At 37.4% G+C, this 16,327-nt stretch overlaps 1 protein-coding gene across 2 annotated transcripts in view; it reads right to left on the bottom strand.

Moving 5' to 3' along the window:
• The window catches only part of STXBP4 (syntaxin binding protein 4), a 191,474-nt gene that overhangs the window by 166,539 nt on the left and 8,608 nt on the right, over window positions 1-16,327 (bottom strand). For both annotated transcript variants that reach the window (XM_047759350.1, XM_047759351.1), the window contains exons 2-4: window positions 8,120-8,189; window positions 7,535-7,662; window positions 3,819-3,951 (exon numbers count right to left, since the gene is read on the bottom strand). In XM_047759350.1, coding sequence (XP_047615306.1) covers window positions 3,819-3,951; window positions 7,535-7,581 — 180 coding nt within the window. In that variant the 5' untranslated portion in view covers window positions 7,582-7,662; window positions 8,120-8,189. The remainder of the gene's footprint in view (window positions 1-3,818; window positions 3,952-7,534; window positions 7,663-8,119; window positions 8,190-16,327) is intronic.

Genomic DNA, 16,327 nt, shown 5'->3' with positions numbered 1-16,327 from the left:
TATTCTTAGTCAGAGGGAGCAGTTTATAAGATTAGAAAGAACTCTGGCAGCTGTCCTGGAACTGAAACAATGTTACTCTGGGAGCATGGGGATGGAGAACCAGAGAAGTAGAGGGCAGAAGTTATATTAAACAGAGCCTTGGAGGCAAGTAAGTATTGGCGGCATAGGTTGCAAGGGAAATAGGCATGGTGCATAAGAGCAGACAAAGCTATTTTGAGGTTTAACAAAAACTGATGAAAGTTTAAGCAATGTTGATCACAATGGCGATCAAGAAGACTGATAGGTTCAAGATCTATTTAAAGAGCAAAACAGTAAACAGTCTGTATTAATGATTTGGATATGGGTGTTAAGGGAGAGGTAATAGCTAGGATGCTGTTAAGTTTTCTGACTTATGGAGACTGGAAGGTGTCAGTCACAGATTGGGAATATTGGAAGAAGTCTGTGTGGAAAGAAACGGTAGATGAAAGTGTGGTGTGAGTCCTGCCTCAGACATGCTTTGTTTGATATGCCTTTAAGAGACCCAAGTGGAAATGCTGATCAGGCAACTGAATATGTGGGTATGATGGTTAAAGGAGTGTTCCAGCCAAAAAAAAAAGATCTAAGATTCAACATATGACTCAAAACTGATAAAGAGATTGGTTGGTGGGTGAAAAGGGCCTTGCAGTTCCCATACTTCTTTAACTTAGTACCTAGTGTATCTGTTCTCATTCTATACTCTCTTAAAGCTGGGAGAATCTTCTTTCCTACCTGAACTTCTTTCCTACTTGTGTCAGGATGTTCCAAATTTGAACTTGGAATAACATTTTTCCAAGAAACATGACCATTTTGATTACTAAATCAGCATTGTATTTCATATTTTCTATGAGGAAAAAACATTGTGTGTGAATGGAGGTGAGGGGAGATAACCATGATTAATTAAAGATGGCTCCTTCTGAGATCCAGTGACCCCCTATCTATGAAGTCTGGAAATATAAAAGGAATATAATGCATCTCTAAGCTTGAGATTGCCGCTATTATTAGTTCTGAAACAACATCTTAAAATAAAATTAGAGCTGGAGTTCCCATCATGGCTCAGCAGAAATGAATATGACTACTATCCATGAGGACACAGGTTCAATCCCTGGCCTAGCTCAGTGGGTTAAGGATCTGGCATTGCGGTGAGCTGTGGTGTAGGTCATAGATGTAGCTCGATCTGGTATTGCTGTGGCTGTGGCGTAGGCCAGCGGCTACAGCTCCGATTCGATCCCTAGCCTAGATACCTCCATATGCCGCATGTGTGGCCCTAAAAAAGACAAAATGAAATAAAATAAAATTAGAGCAAGTGACAGCACACATACACTTTAAAAAATACTAACAGTTGCTCAGTTCAGCAACTTAATAAGGATAAATCTTGAGCCTTTGTTTCCTATTCTGTGAATACACGTACAAAACAGAAATTTTGTGCAGATTAGACGTTCATTAACAAGCTTAACGCAGTATTTAGAATACAGTAAATTCTATTATTCACAAAAATATTTTAAAATAAAAGTTCATTAATTTGTAATCCCAGAGTATATATGTATATGACTCTACATCTTGAGGAAGTATACAAAAATAAATGTAAGCATTGTAAACCTACTTATTCTTCTCTGTCCACACCTTTCTCTACTTTGGCAGTTTTCTTCTCTTGGACATGACCAGATATTGTCAAAAAACATTAACAACCCTGTGCTGCTCTCTAGTGGTAAATATAGAATATACTCCATTACATGTTTTTGCTTTCAATACTCTTTCACATAATGAAATTCTCAGAAAATCAGCAAGAGAAACTGTATACTATAGGTATAATTTCTTAGTCTGTGATCACTGGCAGGAGATGAGTCATTCAGCACCACTGCTATAAATTTATTACTTCATAAATATTTTTCATGGGAATAAAAAAAGCATAAATTGATGCTTATCTTAAAAATAAATTCTTATCACTTGTTAAGGACCATAAAACTACTGCATTACATCAAGTATAGTCTAAGAAATACCTCAGCCATACTGAATATACACACAGCCCTCAGCTTTAAAACTAAAGTAGTACATTTCAATTCTCACAAGAAAATTTTTTTTGTTTGTGCGAATTTAAGTTTAGCAATTAAGTATGCTCTTAATTAGTTAATAAAATCAATAGCCAAAAATTTGCATCATTATAACATCCTAAATTTATTGTAGACTACTTACAACTTGAGAAGGGTATTTGGAAGATGCCTTATTATCTAAACAAGCATGAAACAATTTAAATCTATTGTTTTGGAAGTTATTGGTAACTGGTTTTTGTTTTGTTTTGTTTTGCTTTTTAGGGCCCTCCCATGGTTTATGCACGTTCCCAGGCTAGGAGTTGAATCGGAGCTACAGCTGCCGACCTACACCACAGCCACAGCAAGGCAGGATCTGAGCTGAGTCTGCGACCCACACCACAGCTCATTGCAATGACAGATCCTTAACCCCCTGAGCAAGGCCAGAGATAGTACCCACATCCTCAAGGATGCTAGTCAGATTCGTTAACCGCTGAGCCACGATGGGAACCCCTTAACTGATTTTTTTTCTAACAAGGAATAAAATCCAACTGAATAAACAAACTGCTTGCTAAACAGTGTCTGAGATAGGGCTGGGAGGTAGGAGTAGGACTATTCAACCAAAACAACTAGAATGAGAACAATATGAACAAACTTTATTTGAAGATCTGTTCTCATATTATATAGTTTGATATTAACGGAATATTTTATTAAATTTTTTATAGCCTACGTCTCTCCAAAAACAACAGATGGCAATTTTCAACAAAAAATAGAATCACATTAGTAAAACACAAATAGCGAATGAAATTTAAGAGAAATGAGCATGGAAATACAGTAATCAATTTGCTAAGTGCTTCAAATATGGATCTGAGCTTCCTAGCAATCAGAGCAAAAAGGAACTCATGATTTACATATTTCTTACAGTGAAGAAGACAGTAAGGCTTTCTAATTTCCTAAAATTATTTTCTAGTCTTAATTCTAAATCTAATTGCTCATATGGGTAACTACTGAGTGACATAGTTAACACATACAACAAGAACTACTGCAAATTCAGAAATGAGTAGATTTTATTTGCTTAGTTTGTTTTGTTTTGTTTTGTAATTAGGAGAGCTAAATGAATGTAGTTTTAAGTGATCTAACTAAACCCTAACTCAAGGCAGTAGAGAGATAATATGTCTTCAAATATAATTTCTCTCAACCAGACTTAGGATAAAAGTTGAACAGAATATAATTAAAATTATATCTTTTAGTTAGAACTTGAAATCTGTTCTTTTTATATTTATTTCTTATTTACTTCCTACTCATTTGTTAGTTTAAAGCTCCTGGAGAGTAAAGGTCTAATCTTCCAGTCCCTCTGTATCATTCACTGAGAAATGGGCACAGTGGACATTCAGGTAATGTTAAAAATATGGAACTCCTGTTGTGGCTCAGCGGGTTAAGAACCCAACTAGTGTCCATGAGGATGTGGGTTCAATCCCTGGCCTCACTCAGTGGGTTAAGGATCCGGCATTGCCATGAGCGGTGGTGTAGGTTGCAGGCACTACTTGGATCCCAAGTTGCTGTGGCTATGGTATAGGCAGGCAGCTGCAGCTCTGATTTGACCCTTAGCCTGGGAACTTCCATGTGCTGCGAGTATGGCCCTAAAAAGACACAAATGAGTAAATAAATAAAATACATACATACATAAATAAAATTTACTGATGACATAGGAAAACAAATCTCATCACTAGTAGTTTTGTCTTTGTGTCAAAGTATTGCTTTTATTTTCATTTTTACCTTATAACAGTCTCCTCCAGGAATGATTTCCTGAACATATACCATAGGACCTTCATTCCGGTTAATTCCCCCTAGGATCTTCAGACCGAGGCCCGTTTCCTTGGTAACTGTAATCATCTGAAAGGCAGGATCCCTAAGATAAAGTAAATTAGCATGCACACGTTAGCCTGAAGATGGATACCTACTTTTTCTTTAAACTACTTGCTAAGTGCTTAGATCAAGACAACTCAAAACACTCAGTACACACTAGCAACTACATTTTAATAAGTATGGTCATGCAAAAGCAATTCAATGAATTTTCTTACCTCTATTTTTAATTTTTCTATAAGACAACCAAACAACAAATTACTGCAATAATATTTATTTCTTTAGAGTATAAGAAACATACGTTCAAAAGTGTTTAAATAAAGATTTATTAAAGGCGACTGGAGAGACTTACTTTCAGCTGACTTTTCAACTACACTGAAGGATTCCAAAACTAAATAATAACTTAGGTAAGTGACTTTAAACGACATGTTCATGGCCATTTAAAGCAAAATAAACATGACTTTCATTTGAATCTCAAAAAAAAAAAAAAACCTCCCTCAGTTTATCCTTTTAATTTAGAAACAGAATTTTTCCGGTACAAAGCTCTTACTCTAGTTGTAATTTCTGCCAGACATAAAAGTGATGCCATTGGAAAAGGAGCTGTTAAAAGAATTCTGCCAAAGGCATTCCCTCCTCCCCAGCCCCAGCTGCATTTCGTAACAGTGGTCAGAGAAGAGACTTTAACTGGTCCAAGAGAATTTAAATAATGTATGAAATAAGGCTGGGGGCCGTCTGCTTACTTATGGTATAGTGGGTACTACACTAAGCAATATACATAATTATGCTATTCAATTTAACATTTATAAAATCCCTAAGATTATTGCCCTCATTTTTCTAAAATAACCAAAATCTGGGAAGGTTAACTTGGTGGCTCAAGTTTACAAAGCTGGAGAACAGCAATGTCAGCCTGGTCTGTCTTACTCCAGAGGCAAGGTGTGATCTAAGATGTGCTTTATTGTTGCATTAAAGCAGCACTGAATATAGATGTCTAGTTGTCTTCAAACATGACCCCCCCAAAAAAAGAATTACTTCATATCTTCTATACGATTATAGCTTTAAAAAGTTTTCTTGGCTTTTGCCATAGAAGTTCTAACTATATCTTTAAGAAAACTTGTATTTAAAAGTTAAATCATAAAAAAGCAGGATGAAAGAAATTAAAATTTTAAAAAACTTACAAAACTCCCTGTTTTTGAATATTTTGCTCTTTATATAGCACATGCTTTAGGGTTGCATTATATTGAATTCAGCTCCAATTACCAATTCCAGGGCTGGCGGGCCTATCTGATTACTAGGGAAAAAGGCAGAATATGTTCTACTGTCAGATTTCAGAACCTCAACCCACCCTGATGGAAGATTAGGTTGCAAGGACATAAAGGGGTGAAGCCTAGAAATGGAAGAGATGGAGGAGAGGGACTAAGGTCCTCAGTCGTTACCTCCAATAACTGCTTAAAGCCTCTGTGAATTTCCTTCAGTGGGGACACATGTGATCTCCTGCCTACATTTTTATTTCAGTAAAGACTCCTTCCTTTCTAATCTCAACAGAGTATCTATTATTAACACAGCCAGTGTATTTAACTTATAGGACCTTACTTTAAAATTCCCTTATTGTTAAGGATTTATATTACTTACTTTTCTTTTTTGGCTGTTAAAAATAGTTCTGCAGCTTAACTTTAACCATAATAAGACAATTACAAGTTAAAAACCAGGCAGAGATACTGCTTTTCACCTGTCAGATCAACATAAATTTAAAATTTTGACAATATATGACAAGGCTATAGAAAAGAAGTAATCTTGTACATTGTTGGTGGTGATGCAAAACAGCATAAACCCTAAAGATGGTGCCGCTGCACACCATGCCAAAAAAAACCAAAACAAAACAAACCTCACTATATATAATATGCTACCTTTTTGTTAAGAACGCTCTTGCAAGTGGAGCCTAGGAGCTGGATTCTGAGTGTTTGGAGACATTCTGCCTTCTCATATGTTTCTTTCTCATGAGCTTGATTTTGCCCTAAGTAGTGTGGATAAAACTTTGCGCTGTTACACAGAGCAAAGCTGGTCAGCACCAATGCATGAAACAGTGCATAGAGTTCTTTTTACCTGCCACACAGCTGGGCCTGGCTTGTGACCCTAGGAGACTGGAGCTTTCCAGTTCTCCCAGGAGGAGGTGTTAGAGCGCGATGCCCTAAGTTTAACTGACCTGATACCCTTCTCCAGGGAAGAGCTCCAGATCTGAGTCAAAGGGCTGGTATACACTTGTTTACTATGTAAGCAAGAGGAGAAGAATGTCTAATGTACAGTGGAAATTTACACAGAAAAAAATAATAGCTTTGAGAAAAAAATGTAATTTTATATATATATATATACACATATGTAACATGCATATGTATACATATTTATATGTATACCTATTTGCTTATGCAAAAAGAAGCACTGAAAAAGAACTAAGAATAATGATGGCTATATATAGGAGAAATGAGGGCACATGGTGAAGGACAAGACGGAAAGCAAGACTTCTCTGAATATACTTTATTATGTGTGTTACATGTTAGCAAAATGACCACTAATTCTGCCCATCTCTGTCTGTGTGCCCCTTGGAATGTGACTTTACTGTTCCTTCTACTAAAAAGTAAAGCTTATAACTCTAGACCTTGAATTTGGACTTGGTTATCTGAATTGCTTCAGCCAGGGGTGCATTAGCAAATATAAGGAAAATGGACATTTGAAAACCACTTGTGCTTGTTGCTGGGAACCATTCTGCCACCGTGTAAAAAAGCCTGAGCTAGCTACCTCGAGGACGAGAGGCTGGTGAAAGAGACATCGGCTTACTGGCCTCCCCAAAGGGGGCCCCAGAACATGTGAACAAGGCTACCCCGCATCATCAGGTGCAGGCGTAAGAACTTCCCACAGAATCATAAGGATAAACCCTTGTTTGCTTTAAGGCACTTAGAGATGGTTTGCAACTCAGCAAAAATTAATCTTACATTATGTTATCTTTATACTAGAATTATAAAGCATTTTATTTTTTAAAAAATGTCATTGGACTATAGGTGATTTACAATATTGCTTTAATCTCTCCTGTTATACTTATAGTGACTCAGTTATATATTCTTTTTCATATTCTTTTTCATTGTGGTTTTTCACAGGATATTGAATAGAGTTCCCTGTGCTATACAGAAGGACTTTGTTGTTTATCCATCCTATATATACTAGTTTGCATCTGCTAATTCCAAACTCCCAACCACCCCCTTCCCCCCAACCCTTTGGCAACCACGAGGCTGTTCTCAGGTTTGTGAGTTTGTTTCTGTTTTGTTCATTTGTGTTTTATTTTAGATTCCACATATAAGTGATATCATATGGTATTTGCCTTATAAAATATTTTAGATTTTAAAAAATCAGATCAAATGTTTAAAAAGCAATCTCTATAAATAATTCTAAAAGAGAATGAAGAATTTGTCCTATACATTGATTTACACTGAAAGGTAAGTACTGATCAATTTTCTCATTACCACTGTCTTACACCACAGGTAGAAAATAGCTATATGAAACTTTCCACCAAATGTTCTTAATATTCTATATACTTTAAACTATGACAGTTCAAAACATATTAAATTTAATATAGCAATTACTTTTCAAGTAGACCTGATGATACTACAGCAGATATATTTTTACTCATGGTTTCACCACTACTGTAGCCTTGGATTTAATAGCTGTGTAAATGAAGCTCTTGATGAAGAGTCTACAAATTCTTCTTTCCCTAGGATCAGAGAAGTAGAAAATAAATTGTTATTATCTTAGAATTTACTTTCAACTTTGCATAAAAACATTACACATACTTGGCATGTAAACAATGTGTATAGATGATAGATGTATTTTAAAATTTTTGGGCTACGGCATTTTAGTTATTGCTGATAACATCTGAGAAATGTAAAGGCAGTTGTGCAGCTAGAAAGCTAAATACAGCTATAGGACTATATGTTATTAATATCTATAGCTAAATAAAAATCTGCATTTCTAGCAGAAGTGAAGAACACAGTTAAGCTTTAGGTAATTATTATAGCTTCCACCATTGGTAAACTTAAAAACCACATAATAATAAAAGACTGAGGAAAATGTCTCTTGGGAGCACAAGACTAGGAAATTTACAGTCAGAATATCTACAAAATAATTATACAATACACTGTTGAAGAAAACAGAAATTCCTATTGTCTTACCAACGATCTTGAGGGACTTCCTGCAGATCCTTTATTACTCTGACTCATTCCATGAGCCTCTTACACATTCCTATAAAAAGAAAAAAATTATTTCTTTAATTTATTTATTTTTTTGTCTTTTAAGGGCCACACCTGTGGCATATGGAGGTTCCCAGGCTAGGGGTCTAATAGGAGCTGTAGCCGCCGGCCTACGCCACAGCCACAGCCACAGCCACAGCCACAGCCACGCCAGATCTGAGCTGCTTCTGTGACCTACACCATAGCTCACGGCAATGCTGGATCCTTAACCCACTGAGCGAGGCCAGGGATCAAACCCACAACCTCATGGTTCCTAGTCAGATTCACTTCCACCGTGCCACGATAGGAACTCCTGAAAAAATACTATTTTAATGTTTCAAAGAGCTCCACTGTGAAAATTACAGACAATATAGTGCAGTTTCATTTAATTAAAAAAAAAAACAAACACCTATTTGAACAGAGATATAATACCACCTCTGCATAGGAAACATAAATGAAGTGCAGAAACCTGAAGTTGAAAAAGACATTAGGATCACTGAACACAACCCTCTTACAAAGAAATGAGTAGTTCGCTTCAGAGGCTGTGTACTTTCCCCATACAACTGAAAAACCATCAATGGTTTTTTTTCCCAGTTAGAACTTGGGCTTCAGAGCCCCCAGCATGGACCTTGACGTTAATTTGACCTTCTAAGTTTCTCCAAGACTCAGTTTCTTCATAGGTGCAGCAGGTAGTAGTGATGTACTTACAAATGGATATACATGTCAAAACTTACCAAACTGTCTCACTATAAATATGTACCATTTGTTATAAATCAACATGGAGATTCCAAGCCTCTGTGGAATTAGACCTACAGCTGCTGGCCTATGGCACAGCCACAGCAACACAGGATCTGAGCTGCATCTGCGACCTACCCCACAGTACACAGCAGCGCCAGATCCTTAACCCACTGAGCAAGGCCAAGGATCGAACCCTCAACCTCATGGTTACTAGTTGGATTCCTTTCTGCTGCACCACAATGGGAACTCCTAAAGTTAATATTTGTAAAAGATCTAATTTTCAGTTAAAAATGGCAGCTTGACCTTGGCATGTATCTTCTACTTCTTTTGGTTTTTTTTTTTTTTTTTTGGCCATACTGGCAGCATGTGGAAGTTCTCCGGCCAGAGATCAAACCCACACCACAGCAGTGAGCTGCTGCAGTGACAACGTTGGATCCTTAACCCACTGCACCACAAAAGAGCTCTGCACATATCTTCTTTTCCTACAAAGAGCTCACCAATATAAGAGTAAAGGGCCACAAACAGTATAAACTCATAATGTTGAAGAAAAAATGGGAGAAGAGCCATAAGATGGAAATTTTCTTTTTTTTTTGTCTTTTGTCTTTTTTTTTGTTGTTGTTGTTGTTGCTATTTCTTGGGCCGCTCCTGCGGCATATGGAGGTTCCCAGGCTAGGGGTTGAATCGGAGCTGTAGCCACCGGCCTACGCCAGAGCCACAGCAACGCGGGATCCGAGCCGCGTCTGCAACCTACACCACAGCCCGCGGCAACGCCGGATCGTTAACCCACTGAGCAAGGGCAGGGACCGAACCCGCAACCTCATGGTTCCTAGTCGGATTCGTTAACCACTGCGCCACGACAGGAACTCCGGAAATTTTCTTTTTTTTTTTTTGGCTGCGCCTGCAAACATGTGGAAATTCCCAAGCCAGGGATTGAACCCAAGCTGCAGAAACGACAATGGGCCACAGGAATGACAGTGCCAAATCCTTAACTGCTAGGCCACCAAGAAACTCTGAGATGAAAATTTTCAAAAAATTTATGGAAGACAAAAAATAGTTGGTAGGGTGATAACTGACAAAGAAGCCCCGAAGAAATTGAAAGTTAAAGAAAGACTTTGTAAACACCACGTTTGAGCACACATAAAGAAAATGGTAATATCTACAGAGGCAGCACGCTACACCTCTACGAGGCTGAGGGGAAATCACGAACTCAGCACACCATAAATGATTCATGGCAATATTGTGGCCTCAAAAGCAATTGGAGGAGTTCCCGTCACGGCTCAGTGGAAACGAATCTGACTAGCATCCATCTGGCGTTGCCGTGAGCTGTGGTGTAGGTCACAGACATGGCTTGGATCCAGCATTGCTGTGGTTGTGGTGTAGGCCGGCAGCTACAGCTCCGTTTCGACCCCTAGCCTGAGAACCTCCATATGCTGTGGGTGAGGCGCTAAAAAGACCAAAAAAAAAAAAAAAAAAAAAAAGCAGCCAGAGATGTGGAGGAATCTATCTTGCAGAATCCCAGACAGCTTGAGGATTCAGAAACCCAAGTTCTAGAGAGCTCGAAACTAAGACAGAGAACTAAAATCAAGGGGATTACCTCATCGCTTCTCCAATCACTATATGTGAAAGGAATCCTAGATTCTTCTGTAAATAAATTAAATGGACCCTAAGGAAAGAACCAATTACCTCCTGGAGGCCCAACACAGAACTGTATCACTGGCCTGGGTGTTAAAATCTTGCTTCAGTGGAGTTGCTTGCTGTGGCTCAGCAGAAACAAAAACAACTAGTATATGTGAGGATGCTGGTTTGATCCCTGGCCTCGCTCAGTGGGTCAGGGGATCCGGCATTGCTGTGAGGTGTGGCGTAGGTCACAGACATGCTAGGATCTAGCATTGCTGTGGCTGTGGCCAGCAGCGGTAGCTCTGATCTGACCCCTAGCCTGGGAACTTCCCCATACGGTACTTGCGGCCCTAAAAAAGAAAAACAAACAAACAAACAAAAATGCTTCAACTTTCATAGTCCCTGTGGTAAAAAGCAACAGAAAGAGTAGGAGCATGCAGATCAACAGCAGCATCAACAGCAGCAGGGAAATGAAGCCACTAAGCAACACCACTATCAGCAGCAATGGCCTGGAAGGCAGTACCCGTGAGGAAAAGAAGGGGGGTCCTTAAGAGAAGAGCTTAAAATCCTAGGGCTTTGACAGAAGTGACTCTGAGTCAAGAGCTGCTGCAGTGGTCCACAAGACTACTGCAGCATGGAAGTGAATTCAATCCTAAAAGTAACTTTTTAGGGAGTTCCCTGGTGGCTCAGTGTGTTAAGGACTTGGTGGTATCCCTACTTTTGTGAGGGTTTTGATTCCTGGTCCAGGAACTTCTGCATGCCATGGGCATGGCCAAAAAATAAAAATAAAAAAATAAGAGTAACTTTTTATAAGTTCGTTATAAACTACTTTAATAATACCTGAATGGAGCAGATTCCCAAACCTCAAACAAGGACATTTGATAGAACGATAATAGTAGCAACTGCCATTTATGGCACCAACTGTCACACACTGTGCTAAGTATTTCAAATACTTTATCTTATTTAATACCATGGAAAATACATTAGATATAAGTTTTTTTTTTTAAGCTAAGTTCAAATGGCAATATTGCTATATGCTAGCCATACAGACTTAAAAATGTTACCTAACCTCTTGGTATCTCTTCATATTAATAGGTAGTAATAGTACCACCTAGTTCAAAGGTTTGCAGTGAGGATCATGGGAGATGTGAAAAACTGAGCTGTCTTCACAGTGTTACCAAAGTGAATTAATCCCCACCCAGCAGTGATTTGTCTTAAGTGGGCACTGGGTTGCCAGGTCATGGAACATATCTAAGTATGATGATATGTCATTGCTAAATTCTACAACAGATTTCATATAATGTCATACATAACAATACATTTAAACTTTTTTCTACTATAAAGTATTAAAATGAAATTTAAGCTTTTAAATTATTTCATTCATCTAACATATCTGATAGTGTCTAAAGTGCTGGAAGTGAGATAAAAAGCAAAGAGTCTATGTCCAGAGGCAGTCAAAAACCTGAACATCAGGAAGGTTTTGGTGCTGACAATGGCAAGCACTGGGTGGTGGGGGCATGGAAGAGGCCCCCTAACCCAGACTGGAGGAGTCATCATTAGATAACAATGCAGCCAGGCACCACACTAGAGGATTTCATCCTCAGAGGAGCCTCAGAGGAACCCCAGAGGCAGGTAACATTATCCCATTTTACACAAAAGAAAATCAGTTAATGGAGAAGCTATGAGACTTGTCCATCGCCACGACACTAAATAGTTGTAAAGTGGAATTTGAATCCATTCTGACTGGCTTCAAACACAAGCTTTTTCCACATCAGCAAGCTAGAAAATTAATTTATGTGGAAAAATGTCATCCTCCAAAAAAGCAGGATGAGAGAGTGTTAACAGTAGTTAACAGGCTTTCTTCTATGAAGATGATACTATTACTTGCTTTTTTTTTTTAATTTTTTTTTAAGGGCTGCACCCATGGCAGATGAAGGTTCCCAAGCTAGGGGTCCAATCAGAGCTACAGCTGCCAGCCTACACCACAGCTACAGCAACATCAGATCCAAGCCGTGTCTGTGACCTACACCACAGCCCACACGCTGGATCCCTAACCCACTGAGGGAGGCCAGGTATCAAACCCACAACCTCATCATTCCTAGTTGGATTCGTTTCTGCTGCACCATGATGGGAACTCCTGAAGATGATACTACTGATTAAATTTTTTTTTACAATAACAGAAATGGGGTTAATCTTATTCAACCAAACAACAGCCTTTTTTTTTTTTGTCTCCAAATGAACAAGGTATCCACTACCATATCCTTAAAAATCATAAAATGCCTTTTCCTTCCTTCTCCCTTGCTTGGTTCCTATCCCTTCCTTCATAATAGGGAGCAAAGCCCTTAATCGGTCATAGAAATGTTATATACATCCACCCCACAACAACTTCACAATATTACATTTTACAAATGACATAGAAAGAAAATAGTCTACTCGTTTACTAAAAATATGCCCATTCAAGGAAAGTATTTTGTTTTTCTAGTCTGGTGACTCATAATGGGGAAAAAAAAATAGGTCAGCAAAAAACAGAGAGAGTGAAACACTGTGGGGGAAAAATCTTGGTTTATAAAATGAATCTATTCTGGAAAACTTAAATTAGAGCTTTACATTGATATATAACTCTCTTATGATTGCATTAAAAGTTTCCATTCCACATAATTAAAAATCTCATTAGGTACAAATCTGCCTATCATGCATATGTTTGATGTATGTAGACTTAATAATTTATACTCTCAGAGACATGACATTCAGTACTTTCTAAAACTAGTTTTTTTTACTAGACCAAAAACAGAAGATAAACAGGAAAGGAAAAACACATCTGACAGGAATAGTAAATGTTAATTTGATAAAATTACCATAATGCAATATGAAATATATTTAAAAATTTTAAATAATAGCTAGTACATTCCGATGGTGATATATATGGATGTACAATGGATGAATATATCTATCCTATCCACCTCTACACCATTTCCATACACTTAAGTGCCTACTATTTTAGTTTCTTGTGAATTCTTTTAGTTCTTTTACATATTAGCAATCAAATATGACTAAATTTTCTGATTCCTTGACTTTTGTTTTGACACCAAAAGTAATACAATCAGGCACAAGGGACCTAGTTGTTCAGGCCACACACTGTGCAATTCCAGGGGGTATGGATCATACAGATTCTGATATGAACAGGTCCTCTGGAGTGTGTGATAGCCTCTATCTAGCGTATCACTAAATACGCTATATGAACTACTGTGCAACTTGGTTTTCTTTTCACCTTAATATATAACTTTCATATTATTTTCATATTTTTACATAGCATACTAGTTCTTTTTATTTTTCACAGCTGTGTGGCATTCCATTTTATGAATGAACCATATTTATTCTCTTATTGATATTTAAATTGTTTCAGATTTTCTGCTATTGTAAACATGCCATAATGAAATCTTCTTAAATAGGTCACATTACATGTGTACAAATACATCTGCAAGACAAATTTAAAAAATTCAGGGTTTATTCACACTTGCTATTTTGACAGAAAATGGCAAACTGCTCTGAGTCAGGGTTGTACTATTTAACATGCCGTCAATAACAGTGCCTGGTTACTTCTATTTCTCACCAATATGATAAACTACATAACTTGGATTTTGATAGTCATATTGATGAAAATGGTATCAATATAGTCTGAGTGAGGCTGAGCATATTTTTAGGCGTTTAGAACATTTTATGTGGACTGTGTTTTCCTACCGTCTGCCATTTTTTTCTATTTATTGTTAGCTTTCTTCTGCCTAGTTTCTAGTTCTTAAATCCTAGGGAGATTATTCCTCTGTCTGCACTAAGAACTGTATGTATATCTTCCCCAGTTTGTTCTTCGTTACGGATTTTTTTTTTTTTTTTGGCTATGCACAAGTTTGTGACTAAATTTATCTTTTCTTTTATGATTTCAAATGAAAGTCCTTGCTCACTCCAAAGTTACAAAGAACTCTCATATTTTCTTGCAGTCCATAGTTTCATTCTAAAATCTCTGATCCATTTGGAATCTGCCTAGTTTACACCATAAAGTATAATCCAACTCTTACTTTCCCCCATGAGAAGATCACTCAGTTGTCTCAACCACATTTATGAAACAAACCATCTTTTCCTCATTTGAGATGCAACCTTATCATATAACAAATCTCATAAGTATTGGGATTTACTACTGCACTTTTTATTCTGGCCTATTTGTTAGTCTACATATTCATGTACCAATACTATTTTATTTTAATGATGAAAACTTTATATTTTTATATGTGGTAAGGAGACCAATCGCCTCTCAGTTGGTCTTTTTTAACCAAGTTTCCCAGGCTAATTCTGGTAATTTTTACACATTATCTCAATCTCCTTATCTTGTTTAAAAAAATATAAAGTTAATTGTTGGAAAATGATGCTAAATTTACAAATTAATTGAGAAAGTACTAGTGTCTACCTCTGATGTTAAGTTTTCCTGTCAAAGAACTCGGTGTATCTTTCCATACGTTCAAGTCTTCTTTTGTGACCTTCTGTAGGTTTTAAAGTTGTCTTGCACATTTCTTATTTATTTAATTCCTAGGCATTTTAATATTTTTCCTATTAACTTAATGTCTTTTAAAATACCTATTATTTTGTAAAGGATAACAGTTTTTGGAAAGTCTAGTAGCATCTTCTAGAAAACAATTTCTTTCACCCCAAATTATACCACATGATTTAATGTCTATTTTTTAATGTCATTAATAAGCTAGTTGAAGGGAAAATAGGCACAATTCATATGTCAGATTTTAGTTGAAAACTGTGGAACTGTAATGTTGTAAGATACATCCAAGCGTATCTTAGTTAACATTTCAATACATAGACGCCTACATACAGCGTACAGACAATTAATTAAATAGAAGACTTATTGAGCTATCATTACAAAGATTAAAATAATACTTTTAGAATAGACTCATAAGAGCTTTGTAAGAGATAATGCTATCCTCCCTTGACAAAGTAGTTTTATATCTACTTCAAAGTTCTTAACAAGCTAGCTGCCAAGGAAATCTAATGTTTTTTAGTTGTTCCTCTAAAGTGAAAAGATAACCAGATGGAAATAGACAAAGGGCTATTCCCTTTGTCTATTTCAAGGTATGTAAACAGTGGAGGAGGGATTTAACACTTCATACTGAACCCTAACAGTCTCCCCTCTTCTTCCTCCTCCCTCATCATTTTAAAAAAGCGTAAGAGAAAGGTGCTTTGTCAGAGACTATTGAGGTCATGTACATCTAAATGTCTCTGAAGACTAACCACATTATTTCCATCAAGCAGGGATCTTTAGTTCATTACTGAGTGTGAGAACTTATGCTTATGCTATAAGAAAGGGGAAAAAAGAAGGGGATATAATGAGGTTTTTTTCTTTTTCTTTTTTTTTCTTTTGTCTTTTTGCCATTTCTAGGGCTGCTCCTGCGGCATATGGAGGTTCCCAGGCTAGGGGTCAAATCGGAGCTGTAGCCGCTGGCCTACACCAGAGCCACAGCAACACAGGATCCTAGCCCTGTCTGCAATCTACACCACAGCTCACAGCAACGCTGGATCCTTAACCCACTGAGCAAGGCCAGGGATCGAACCTGCAACCTCATGGTTCCACGACGGGAGCCACGACGGGAACTCCGAGGTTTTTTCTTAGGAGAACACTCACTGTTAGCCTTTCCACGGGTATAAATTAGGGATCTAATTGTTTCTTCAGGTTCACACACTACATAAAGTAACCAGATTCCAGATAGAGCAACAAGGACATTTAGGGCATCCCTTGATTTT

This window comes from Phacochoerus africanus, chromosome 14 (genome assembly GCF_016906955.1).
Source record: "Phacochoerus africanus isolate WHEZ1 chromosome 14, ROS_Pafr_v1, whole genome shotgun sequence".
Classification (NCBI taxonomy): domain Eukaryota; kingdom Metazoa; phylum Chordata; class Mammalia; order Artiodactyla; family Suidae; genus Phacochoerus; species Phacochoerus africanus.
Note: the sequence above shows the minus strand (reverse complement) of the source record. Positions and strands in the feature narration are given on the sequence as shown.